General features: G+C 66.6%; 2 protein-coding genes across 2 annotated transcripts in view; one reads left to right on the top strand and one right to left on the bottom strand.

Moving 5' to 3' along the window:
• Positions 1-12,960, top strand: part of RBM28 (RNA binding motif protein 28) — a 93,736-nt gene that overhangs the window by 24,146 nt on the left and 56,630 nt on the right. The gene's annotated exons all lie outside the window — the stretch shown is intronic.
• The window catches only part of SND1 (staphylococcal nuclease and tudor domain containing 1), a 129,489-nt gene continuing 124,646 nt past the window's right edge, over positions 8,118-12,960 (bottom strand). The window contains exons 17-24 of the mRNA XM_075747331.1: positions 11,890-12,078; positions 11,315-11,456; positions 10,657-10,780; positions 10,479-10,548; positions 9,762-9,875; positions 9,462-9,665; positions 8,983-9,027; positions 8,118-8,468 (exon numbers count right to left, since the gene is read on the bottom strand). Of these exons, the coding sequence (XP_075603446.1) occupies positions 8,403-8,468; positions 8,983-9,027; positions 9,462-9,665; positions 9,762-9,875; positions 10,479-10,548; positions 10,657-10,780; positions 11,315-11,456; positions 11,890-12,078 (954 nt within the window). The 3' untranslated portion in view covers positions 8,118-8,402. The remainder of the gene's footprint in view (positions 8,469-8,982; positions 9,028-9,461; positions 9,666-9,761; positions 9,876-10,478; positions 10,549-10,656; positions 10,781-11,314; positions 11,457-11,889; positions 12,079-12,960) is intronic.

Genomic DNA, 12,960 nt, shown 5'->3' with positions numbered 1-12,960 from the left:
GACATGGGGACATCGGGATATCGGGACATGGGGATATCGGGACATGGGGACATGGGGACATGGGGATATCGGGACAGTGGGACATGGGGATATCGGGACATGGGGACACCGGGATATCGGGACATGGGGATATCGGGACATGGGGACATGGGGACATGGGGATATCGGGATATGGGGGCACCGGGACATGGGGACACTGGGACATGGGGATATTGGGACAGTGGGACATGGGGATATCGGGACATGGGGGCACCGGGATATCGGGACATGGGGATATCAGGACGCAGGGACACGGGGATATCGGGGCACCGGGATATCGGGACGTGGGGACACCGGGGCATCAGGACACGGGGATCACCGGGATATCGGGACACCGGGGACCGGGGCTGGGCCCCCCCCCCCCCCGCGAACCGCCCTGCCCCACCCCTGGCCCCGCCCCCGCCCTGCCCATCCCCGCCCCCGCCCAGCACAGGCCCCGCCTCCATTCCCTGGCCCCGCCCCCTCCAGCACAGGCCCCGCCTCCATTCCCTGGCCCCGCCCCCTCCAGCACAGGCCCCGCCCCGCGCCGGCCCGGGGAGCTCGGGGGGGGGGGCGGGGATGGGGGGGGCACGGACACGGACACGGACACGGGGGGGCGGTCACACACGAGGGAGCACGGGGACACGCTCACGGCAGGACTGGGGCACTGCGCACACACACAGCACACACACAGTGCACACACACACAGCACACACACACAGCACACACACACTGTGCACACACAGTGCACACACACTACACACACACACTGTGCACAGTGCACACACTGTGCACACACACAGCACACGCACACACACACAGTGCACACACACAGCACACACACCCACTGTGCACACACACAGTGCGCACACACACACACTGTGCACACACACACAGTGCACACACACAGCACACACACAGCACACGCACACACACACAGTGCACACACACACAGCACACACACACAGCACACGCACACACACACAGTGCACACACACACACTATGCACGCGCACACACTGTGCACAGACACGGCGCACGTGCAGGCACACGCACTGTGCAGTCACACGCACTATGCACACACAAATTGTGCACACAGAGACACAGTGCACGCACAGACACACACAGTGCACGTGTACTCTGCTCACACACACACACATGCACATCGTGCACACACCCCCCCCCACACACCCATCACATACACACACACACACAGAGGACCTGGGCGTGTGCATGGGCACACCCACGCATGGGCTGTTGTGCACCCACACCCACACCCACACACACCCCCCGTGTCCACACACATCCCCCCACAGACACACTGCACGCACACGCACACTCTGCCCCATATGTGCGCGCACACCCCCCCCCCCCACCCCACAGCACGCTGTACACACCCACACATTGTGCACACACACACACACAGAGCACGCTGCACACCCCCACACATTGCGTGTGCGTGCACAGGCACACACACACACACACACACGTGTGCTGCATTGCACACCCACCCATCCCCTCCAGGCCCCGGGTGTGTGCATGGGCACACCCACCCACCCACGCCGTGCTTTGCACACCCCACCCCGCCCCCGGGCCAGCGCTGTCACACGCAGCCACCCTGGCCACAGCCCACGCGTGTAATTACGACACGCCTGTCACCGGTGCCAGCCGATTGCTGGGCTGGGGAGCGCTGGGACCCCCCAGCACCCCGGGGACACCCCCACCCCCCCCGTGTCCCCCTGCACCCCCACATCGAGTGACACCTGAGCGTGCGGGGACACGGGCTGGTGCGGCCGCACGCGCGGGCACTGACCGACCGCTCGCTAACGAGGCTGTAATTACCCCCCACGTCACGGGGGCGGCTGCCGGGGGGCGCAAGGTCAAGGTCATTTAGTTCCAAAGGTGTCCCAGTACAGCAACATCCCAGTACAGCAACATCCCAGTATAGCCCCAGCCCAGTACAGCAACATCCCAGTAGAGCCCCATCCCAGTACAGCAACATCCCAGTACAGCCCCATCCCAGTACAGCAACATCCCAGTATAGCAACATCCCAGTACAGCAACATCCCAGTACAGCAACATCCCAGTGCAGCCCCATCCCAGTACAGCAACATCCCAGTACAGCCCCAGCCCAGTACAGCAACATCCCAGTACAGCCCCATCCCAGTACAGCAACATCCCAGTACAGCCCCAGCCCAGTACAGCAACATCCCAGTACAGCAACATACCAGTAGAGCCCCATCCCAGTAGAGCCCCATCCCAGTACAGCAACATCCCAGTACAGCAACATCCCAGTACAACCCCATCCCAGTACAGCAACATCCCAGTACAGCCCCATCCCAGTACAGCCCCATCCCAGTACAGCAACATCCCAGTACAGCAACATCCCAGTACAACCCCATCCCAGTACAGCAACATCCCAGTACAGCAACATCCCAGTACAGCAACATCCTAGTACAGCAACATCCCAGTACAACCCCATCCCAGTACAGCCCCATCCCAGTACAGCAACATCCCAGTACAGCAACATCCCAGTACAACCCCAGCCCAGTACAGCAACATCCCAGTACAGCAACATCCCAGTACAGCAACATCCCAGTACAACCCCATCCCAGTACAGCAACATCCCAGTACAGCCCCATCCCAGTACAGCCCCATCCCAGTACAGCAACATCCCAGTACAGCAACATCCCAGTACAACCCCATCCCAGTACAGCAACATCCCAGTACAGCAAGACCCCAGTACAGCAACATCCCAGTACAGCAACATCCCAGTACAGCAACATCCCAGTACAGCAACATCCCAGTACAGCCCCATCCTAGTACAGCCCCATCCCAGTACAACCCCATCCCAGTACAGCAACATCCCAGTACAGCAACATCCCAGTAGAGCCCCATCCCAGTACAGCAACATCCCAGTACAGCAACATCCCAGTACAGCCCCATCCCAGTACAGCCCCATCCCAGTACAGCAACATCCCAGTACAACCCCATCCCAGTACAGCAACATCCCAGTACAACCCCATCCAAGTACAGCAACATCCCAGTACAGCCCCGTCCCAGTACAGCCCCATCCCACCCCGTCCCAGTACAGCCCCGTCCCAGTACAGCCGAGATAATTGGGAGTTAAATGTGCTCTGTCCTCCACTCGCTCGTTCAGCTCCAGTCTGGGCACAGGGATGGTGGCACTGGTGGTGACACTGGTGGCATCACTGGTGACACTGGTGACACTGGTGGCATCACTGGCATTGCAGGACAGGGACGTTCTGCAGGACACCATCCAGCTGTACTGGGATAGGGCTGTACTGGGACAGGGCTGTACTGGGACAGGGCTGTACTGGACTAGAGCTGTACTGGACTAGAGCTGTACTGGGATGCAGCTGTACTGGGACGGGGTTGTACTGGGATGGGGCTGTACTGGGATAGGGCTGTACTGGGATGGCTTGTACTGGTCAGGCTGTACCGGTCAGGCTGTACCGGGCTGGGTTGTACCGGGCTGGGTTGTACTGGGATGGGTTGTACTGGGCTGGGTTGTACTGGGATGGGTTGTACCGGGATGGGTTGTACTGGGATGGGTTGTACTGGGATGGGTTGTACTGGGCTGGGTTGTACCGGGCTGGGTTGTACTGGGCTGGGTTGTACCGGGCTGGGTTGTACTGGGCTGGGTTGTACTGGGATGTTGCTGTACCGGGCTGGGTTGTACTGGGATGGGTTGTACCGGGCTGGGTTGTACCGGGATGGGTTGTACTGGGATGGGTTGTGCTGGGATGGGTTGTACTGGGATGGGTTGTGCTGGGATGGGTTGTACTGGGATGGGTTGTACCGGGATGGGTTGTACTGGGATGGGTTGTACTGGGATGGGTTGTACCGGGCTGGGTTGTACTGGGATGGGTTGTACTGGGCTGGGTTGTACTGGGATGGGTTGTACTGGGATGGGTTGTACTGGGCTGGGTTGTACCGGGCTGGGTTGTACTGGGATGGGTTGTACCGGGCTGGGTTGTACTGGGCTGGGTTGTACCGGGCTGGGTTGTACTGGGATGGGTTGTACTGGGATGGGTTGTACTGGGCTGGGTTGTACCGGGATGGGTTGTACTGGGATGGGTTGTGCTGGGATGGGTTGTACTGGGATGGGTTGTGCTGGGATGGGTTGTACTGGGATGGGTTGTACCGGGCTGGGTTGTACTGGGATGGGTTGTACTGGGATGGGTTGTACTGGGCTGGGATGTACCGGGCTGGGTTGTACTGGGATGGGTTGTACCGGGCTGGGTTGTACTGGGATGGGTTGTACCGGGCTGGGTTGTACCGGGATGGGTTGTACCGGGCTGGGTTGTACCGGTCAGGCTGTACCGGTACCGGCAGGTGGTGCCGTTTCTCTCTCCCGTCCCGGCGCTCGGTCTGCCGGAGCCCAGCACCGCCCAGCACCGCCCAGTACCGCCCAGTACCGCCCAGCACCGCCCAGCACCGCCCAGTACCGCCCAGTACCGCCCAGTACCGCCCAGCACCGCCCAGCACCGCCCAGCACCGCCCAGTACCGCCCAGTACCGCCCAGCACCGCCCAGTACCGCCCAGTACCGCCCAGCACCGCCCAGCACCGCCCAGTACCGCCCAGCACCGCCCAGTACCGCCCAGTACCGCCCAGCACCGCCCCAGGCCCGCGCCCCGCTCCCCAGAGGCAGCCCCCCCCCCGCCCCCAGTTCCCTCCAGTGCCCACTGGGCGGTAACTGGGGGCTCCCCCCGCCCCCGGCCCGGGGTCCCTGCGGGGGACAGGACGGTGTCGGGCTGCGCCCCCCCAGCGCGGGGGGCCGGGGCCTTTGGGTGCCCCTGCCCCGGTGCCACCCAGGGGGCGGGGCTGGGGGGGGACAGGGGACACCCCACCCGGACCCGGGCAGGGATGGCGCAGGGACCGCTGGTGGGAAGGGCCGCTCTGCCGTGGGGGGACTGGTGTCCCCTGGCTGGGGACACTGGGGACACTGGGGACACTGGGGACATGCGGTCCCTCTGCCATGGGGGGCTCTGGTGTCCCCCAGCTGGTGACACTGGTGACACTGGTGACACTGGTGACACACGGTCCCCTGCCGTGGGGGGCTCTGGTGTCCCCTCACTGGTGACACTGGTGACACTGGTGACACACGGTCCCCTGCCATGGGGGGCTCTGGTGTCCCCCAGCTGGTGACACTGGTGACACTGGTGACACTGGTGACACACGGTCCCCTGCCGTGGGGGGCTCTGGTGTCCCCTCACTGGTGACACTGGTGACACTGGTGACACACGGTCCCCTGCCATGGGGGGCTCTGGTGTCCCCCAGCTGGTGACACTGGTGACACTGGTGACACTGGTGACACACGGTCCCCTGCCGTGGGGGGCTCTGGTGTCCCCTCACTGGTGACACTGGTGACACTGGTGACACACGGTCCCCTGCTGTCGGGGGCTCTGGTGTCCCCTCACTGGTGACACTGGTGACACTGGTGACACACGGTCCCCTGCCATGGGGGGCTCTGGTGTCCCCCAGCTGGTGACACTGGTGACACTGGTGACACTGGTGACACACGGTCCCCTGCCGTGGGGGGCTCTGGTGTCCCCTCACTGGTGACACTGGTGACACTGGTGACACACGGTCCCCTGCTGTCGGGGGCTCTGGTGTCCCCTCACTGGTGACACTGGTGACACTGGTGACACTGGTGACACACGGTCCCCTGCCGTGGGGGGCTCTGGTGTCCCCTCACTGGTGACACTGGTGACACTGGTGACACACGGTCCCCTGCCGTGGGGGGCTCTGGTGACACTGCACATTGTCACCAGCCAAGGGGTGCTCCCTCCTCTCCCTCCTCACCCGGGCGCTGGGGGACAGGGAGGACCCCAAGGGACAGGTCCTGCTCCTCTGGCCACGCCACGCTGGGGGTCCCAGCGCCTCCTCTTTGAGTGCCACCCCCCCGTGTGTGTGTGATGGGAACCAGGTCCCCGCCACCCCCCCCGTGACACCCACAGTGTCACCCGTGGCGGCCGCAGCCCCCGCTTGTGACCGGGGCATTAACGAGCAGCGGAGGTGACGAGCGCGGCTCCAGCGATGGTGTCAAGGTCAAGTGCCGGAGACAAAACGGGGCAGAGCGGCCGGGCCGGGCTCGGGGGGGTGGGGGGCTGCCTGCCTGCCTGCCTGGGCGCTGCCTGCACCCAACGGCCCCCCCCGAGCCCTGCCTGCACCCCCAGGACCAGGCAGGGACGTCCCCACGGGGACACAGACTCTGAGCCGGTCCCTTCGTGTTTCTGTGGCCACCCAGGCTGGGTGGGACCTGAGGGTACCCCCGGGGACCCCCCCGAACACCCGGGGTGGGGGGGGACACCCAGAGACCCCTTCCAGGGACATCCAAGTGCCCTCCAGAGACCCCCGGGGACACCAATGGGATGACCTCAGGGACCCTCAGGACCTCCAGTTACACTCCAGGGCCCTCAAAGACCCCCAGGCCCCCCCAGATCTCCAGGGCCCCTCAAGGACCCCCAGGACCCTCCCCCAGATCTCCAGGGCCCCTCAAAGACCCCCAGACCCCCCCCAGATCTCCAGGGCCCCTCAAAGACCCCCAGACCCCCCCCAGATCTCCAGGGCCCCTCAAGGACCCCCAGGACCCCCCCCCCCCCCAGATCTCCAAGGCCCCTTAAAGACCCCCAGGCCCCCCCAGATCTCCAAGGCCCCTCAAAGACCCCCAGGACCCCCCCCAGATCTCCAGGGCCCCTCAAGGACCCCCAGGCCCCCCCAGATCTCCAGGGCCCCTCAAAGCCCTTGCTGGGGCAGGTAAGGGTGGCCGGGCTGGGGACAGCGGGGGATGCTCCGTCCCTGCAGCCGCAGAGGGGACAGCTCGTGGGGACAGGGGGCATTTTGGGGGGTGGGGGGGGTGTCCTAGCCCAGGGTGGGCTGTGAGCAGGGGGGACAGGCAGGGCTGGGACAGGGCTGTCCCCAGGGACCCTCGGCCGGGGTGGGCTGCAAAGCGCCTCGATGCCACGGTGATGGACTCTAGAGGTGGGGGGGGGGCGGCCCAGAACCCCCTCCCCTCTCCACAGCCCTGTTGGCTGCACCCCCAGCAGCTCTTCCTTTAATGACGCTCGTTTGCCGGCGTTAATTATTGCAACTCACCACAGAGCGCACTCGCGCTGGAATTGTGTTCAGATTCAATTAGCGCAGCCCAATAATTAGCTCCCCAGGAGCAGGGTGGCCCTCGGGGACAGGGTCCCTGCCAGCGGGCCTCGCCGGCACCCGACCCCCCCACCACGGGCATCGATCGCCGGGGACGGCGGCCGCGCAGATGCCCGTGGGTGGCACCCACTGGTGTCCCCACGGCGGCGAGGGGACCGGGGATCAAGCTCAGCGTCGCCGAGGGCGCAGGATGCCCGTGGGGAGGGCACGGGCGCAGCCCCCGCCGTGGGACCGGCACCCCACCACGCACCGGGGTGCAGGCAGCGGTGGGAAGGAAGCCCATGGGGCGTTTCTGGGGGTGCTGCCACCCCCCCCCCCCTTCCTCACCCAGCTCAGGTTTGGGGGGGGGCTGGGGGGCAGGGTTGGGTTGGGACCCAGGGTCGAGGTTCAGGGTTGGGACTCGGGGTTCAGGGTCCAGGGCCAGGTTTGGGACCCAGGGTCGAGGTTCAAGGTCAGGGGCCACAGTTGGGACCCAGGGGGGAGGGTCAGGTTTGGGACCTGGGCTTGGGGGTCCACGGTTGGGACCTGAGGTTGGGACCCGGGGCGGGGGGTGGGTGTCCAGGACCGGGGGTGCAGGAGGGGCTTGGCCCACTCCACACCACTGTCTCGGGGGCAGCCCCCCATCTCCCCCCCATCCAGGCACCTCATCCACCCCCCGGCCAGCACCCAGAGCCCAACAGGGCAGGATGAGCCCTCCCCACTCCCGGGGACGCGGCCCAGGGGTTCAGCCCCCCCCACCTCCCCGAGGCCCCCCGTGGTGGGGTGGGGGTGCCCACGCCTGGAGCATCCCCCCCTTCCCAGGACAGTCCCCACCTTGGGGCACCTTTTTGGTCCCTGGGGAGGAGACGAACCGGGGGTGCAGGGGTGACACCGGCACGGAGGAACCCCCCCCCCCCGGCAGGGAGAGGCCACGGCCCGACGCTTGAACTACTTTTATTGGGCCTCCGAAGCTTTAAATACAGGCCGGGGGGGCGGCGCTGGCTGCGGGCAGGACACGGGGGGGCAAATTCAGCTGTCAGTCGGACCAAGGCGGGGGACCAGGGGGCCGCGGCCGCCCCCCACCCCGGCATCCCCAGGGCACGGAGCCCCGCGGCCCCCCTCGGCCACCCCGGCCCCCGGGGGACGGGACGGGATGGGACGGGACGGGGGGAGGACGTTAGTGTGGTGGCGGCGGGGGGGGGACACGGGCCCCGAAGCATCCCTTAGCGGCTGTAACCGAACTCGTCTGCGTCGTCCGCGCGGAAATCCCCGTAGCGCCAGAGGTTCAGCTGCAAGAGAGGGAACGGGATGGGGCCGCATCCAGCATCAGCCCGGACACGGGGGGGGCTGCATCCAGGATCTCTCCTGGAGATGGGGGTACTGAGGGTACCACGTCCAGCACCACCCCGGAAATGGGGAGGGGGGGCTGCATCCAGACGGGGGTACCACATCTAGCATTACCCCAAAGATGGGGGGGGGCTACATCCAGCATCTTCCCCAGAGACTGGGGGGGGGGCTGTATCCGGCATCACCCCAGAGATGGGGGGCACCACATCTAGCATTACCCAAAGATGGGGGGGCTGTACCCAGCGTCACCCCAGAGATGGGGGGGGCTGCATCCAGCATTAACCCCGGGGGGGGGGTACCACATCCAGCATCACCCCAGAGATAAGGGGCTGCACCCAGCATCTCCCTCAGACGTGGGGGGGCTGCATCCAGCATGCCCCCCCCAGAACGAGGGGGCGGCATCGGGCACCCCGGCAGACGGAGGGGCCGCGCTCCCACCCGCCCCCCCGCGCTCACCCGGGCGCTCTTGGCCGTCTCCTGGGCATTCAGGTACTCGGTGATCTGCGGGGACAGAGGCCTGGGGTGAACCTCCCGGGGGTCTGGGGGGGCGTTGGGGCTGTGCACCCCCAGAGACCCCCAGCAAGGTCTGCTCGGCCAGAATGTGGGGGGAGAACCCCGTCCCGTCCCTCCGTGGCACCCCAACCTGCACCTTAGGGTGGCGGGGAGGGGGGGGGGTCCGGATGGAGGGCGGGGAGGTGGGACCCCCCACCCAGCACAGCCCCAGCAGGGAACCCAGGCGTCTGGGTGGGGGTGACCAGCGCTTGGGGTCACCCCCCCCCCCTCCCCGAGCCCCCGGGCAGTCACCACTGCCACCGAGCTGGGATCGATACGGCGTCAGCCGAGCCAGGGATCGATCACCGCTCGGGCGCCCGCGGGGCAGAGCCCACCCCGCTGCGAGCGGCGCAGGGACCCCCCCCCACCCCCCCAGCACCTACCACTTTCTGGAACTGCTTCTCCTTGCGCACCTCCACCATGACCAGCCCCTCCTTGACCAGCCCCAGCCCCACGTCGCTCTTGGAGTCGGCGAACTGGAGGGTGACGTGGGGACAGCCGGGCCCCAGGTGCTCCACGTTCAGCAGGCACTGCGTGTTCTGGATGTCCCGCACCACGCTGTCCACCGCGTCCGCCCGCGCGTCGTCCTGCGGCAACGTACGGCGTCGCACCCCGCGGTCCCATCGGGAACCGGGAGCCCCCCCCCCCCGGCTCCTCGTTTCCCCGGACACCCCCGTACTTACGTCCTGGGGCACCTGGATGAAGGCGAACTTGTACTCGGTGGCTTGCGCCGGCAGGACGCGGGTGCTGAAGGCGGGGGGCAGAGCGGCCAGGCGCGTGGCGGGCAGCGTCTCCTTCTGCGGGGGCAGAGAGGGTGCTGGGGTGGGGAGGGCACCCAAGGGTGCTGGGCACCCTGTGATGGACTCCCGGGCACTGGGGTGAGAAGGGCACCCAAGGGTGCTGGGCACCCTGTGATGGGCTCCTGGGCACTAGGGTGAGAAGGGCACCCAAGGGTGCTGGGCACCCTGTGATGGGCTCCTGGGCACTAGGGTGGGGAGGGCACCCAAGGGTGCTGGGCACCCTGTGATGGGCTCCCTGGTGCTGGCTGGAGGGAGGAAAACGCCAGCACCCAGCTGCAGGGACGGATGGATGGATGGATGGACGGATGGATGGACAGACGGACAGATGGATGGATGGACAGATGGACGGATGGATGGATGGACGGATGGATGGACAGACGGACAGATGGATGGATGGACGGACGGATGGACGGACGGATGGATGGACGGATGGCTCTGCACCCTGAGAGCCCTGGGTCCCAGGGGCATGATCCTGCCCCTGCCTGCTGTACGGCAGCTGGGGGACGCAGCCAGCACCCCTGCACAGCACGGCTGGAGCTGGGGGGCTCCAGAGGGCCCCCCAGGGTGCCCCCCCATTCCCCCCCCATGGTGAGCACTCACGTTGCCGTAGTCAATGTAGAAGATGTGGACTTTGGCGGCCGACTCCACCTTCTCCACCCGGGCCCGGTACCTGGAGGGCAGGATGGGGGGGGTGGTGTCACCCCAAAACCACGTCTCACCGTGGGGCAACGTCACCCCACGCCGGGGTGGGGGGGGGGGAGCAGGACCCCCGGCTCACCATTCTCCGTCGACGAACTTGGCGATGCAGAAGTCTCCGCGGCGCGGGGTGTAGGAGCCCTCCACGGGCGGGTGGCTGCCCACCTCGGCGCGCATGTTCTCCATCAGCTTCTCCAGCTGGGCGCCTGCGGAGGGGCCCGATCCAGCACCCGCCTCCGGCCACCCCCACCGCACACCCCGCGGCTGCGGAAGGGGGCTGCTCTCGTTTAACCCGGGACACGCAGATTTTGGGGGCTGCCCACCAAAACCGAGCACCCTCGTCCCACTGAAGTAAAGCCACCCGCCGTTTCTGGGTGGCAAAGCACCCATGGGTGCTGTGGGTGCTGGAGCTGCGGCACCATCACTATTGCAGAGGGGCGTTAGGAATTCAAGGGGTGCTGCTGCGTTACGGCTTCGCTGGGCACCCACTGCCGCAGCCCCGGGGTGCTCGGGGACGACGGGGGGTCCCTGGGGAGCTGCACACCCTCCGGGTGGGGACCCACACAGGGACCCCCACGGCACGGCCGGGGTGGGGGGGGGTTGGAACCAGCGCCATGCCAGGCTGGGGGTGCAGGGATGAGCCCCCCATCCCCACCTGAGCTCCTTACAGCAGCCGAATGACACCGCGGGGGGGGGGGGGGCAGAGAAAAGAGCGGGGGGCCCCAGCCCCGTCCCCTTACCCGTCTCCACGTCCTGCACGTAGAAGTGGAGATCGTCCGTGATCTCCGTCACGAAGACGGGCTTGTAGTTGGCCGTGCGCTCCTTCTCCTCCAGCACCGGCACCACCTCCTCCACCGGGGTCTCCTCGTAGTGGGACCACACCTGGGGGTGAGGGGGGGACACATTGGCCGGGGGATCCCCACGGCCACGCTTGATGTCACCGGCGAGCGGCCAGGACCGGGACGGGGGTGCTGGCTGTGCCGGCACCCAGCAGTTGGAGCATCCCTGGTCCCCAGCACCCTGGATCCCATGTGCCTTGGGGTGGGGACATCCTTTGGGGTGGGAACATCCTTTGGAGTGGGGACATCCTTTGGGGTAGGGACATCTCTTGGTGTGGGGACATCCTTTGGGGTAGGGACATCTCTTGGTGTGGGGACATCCCTTGGTGTGGGGACATCCCTCGGGGTGAGAACATCCCTTGGGGTGGGGACATCCTTCAGCGTGGGGACATCCCTCAGGGTGAGGACGTCCCTCGGGGTGGGAATGTCCCTCGGGGTGGGGACGTCCCTCGGGGCCAGTCCTGCCCCGTGCTCACCTTCTCCTTCTTCTGCTTGGCGGCCTCCTCGGCGGCCAGCAGCGCCTTGTAGTAGGGGCTGCGCTCGGCGGTGAAGTGGACCTTGGAGAGGGCGTGCTCCACCAGGGCCACCGACAGGTTGAGGCCCTCGATGTGCAGCCAGCCGATGAAGTTCCCCGCCTTGTCCATGCTCTCCACCTCCACCTCCACCTGCGGGCACCCGGGGGAGGGATGTCGGCCCTCCGCACCCTCAGCGGCGGGCAGGATGCGGCCACGCGCCTGTCCCCGCCCCACGCCTGCCCGCCCAGCCACCGCCCTCGCCCCCAACTACTCGTCTTCCTCTCGGCGGCCCCAACCTTCACCAGGCAGCACCACCAGCGCCCGGACACGGCGCAGCCTCACCGGCTGGGCGGACGCGTGCCAGGCACGTCCCGGGGAAAAGCCACCCCAGCGCCGGGTCTGGCAGGCAGGGTGCCCCCGGCTGGCACCCAGCTCTGCCCCACGGCACCCAGTTCTGCCCCACAGCACCCAGTTCTGCCCCACAGCACCCAGTTCTGCCCCACAGCACCCAGCTCTGATCTATGAGCACCCAGCTCTGCCCCATGGCACCCAGCTCTGACCCACGGCACCCAGCTCTGCCCCACAGCACCCAGCTCTGCCCCACGGCACCCAGCTCTGCCCCACGGCACCCAGGTCTGACCCACGGCACCCAGCTCTGCCCCACGGCACCCAGGTCTGACCCACGGCACCCAGTTCTGCCCCACAGCACCCAGCTCTGATCTATGAGCACCCAGCTCTGCCCCATGCCACCCAGCTCTGATCTATGAGCACCCAGCTCTGCCCCATGGCACCCAGCTCTGCCCCACGGCACCCAGCTCTGACCCACGGCACCCAGCTCTGCCCCACAGCACCCAGCTCTGCCCCATGGCACCCAGCTCTGCCCCACGGCACCCAGCTCTGACCCACGGCACCCAGCTCTGCCCCACAGCACCCAGCTCTGCCCCATGGCACCCAGCTCAGCTCCCAGCAGTGCCCGGGGAAGGGAACCAGCGAGGGACGAGGGCAGGATGGTGCAAGGGATGAGGGCAGGAG

This window comes from Balearica regulorum, chromosome 1 (genome assembly GCF_011004875.1).
Source record: "Balearica regulorum gibbericeps isolate bBalReg1 chromosome 1, bBalReg1.pri, whole genome shotgun sequence".
In the NCBI taxonomy this organism is placed as follows: domain Eukaryota; kingdom Metazoa; phylum Chordata; class Aves; order Gruiformes; family Gruidae; genus Balearica; species Balearica regulorum.
The sequence above is the reverse complement of the archived record's forward strand: the minus strand, read 5'-3'. Positions and strand labels throughout refer to the sequence as shown.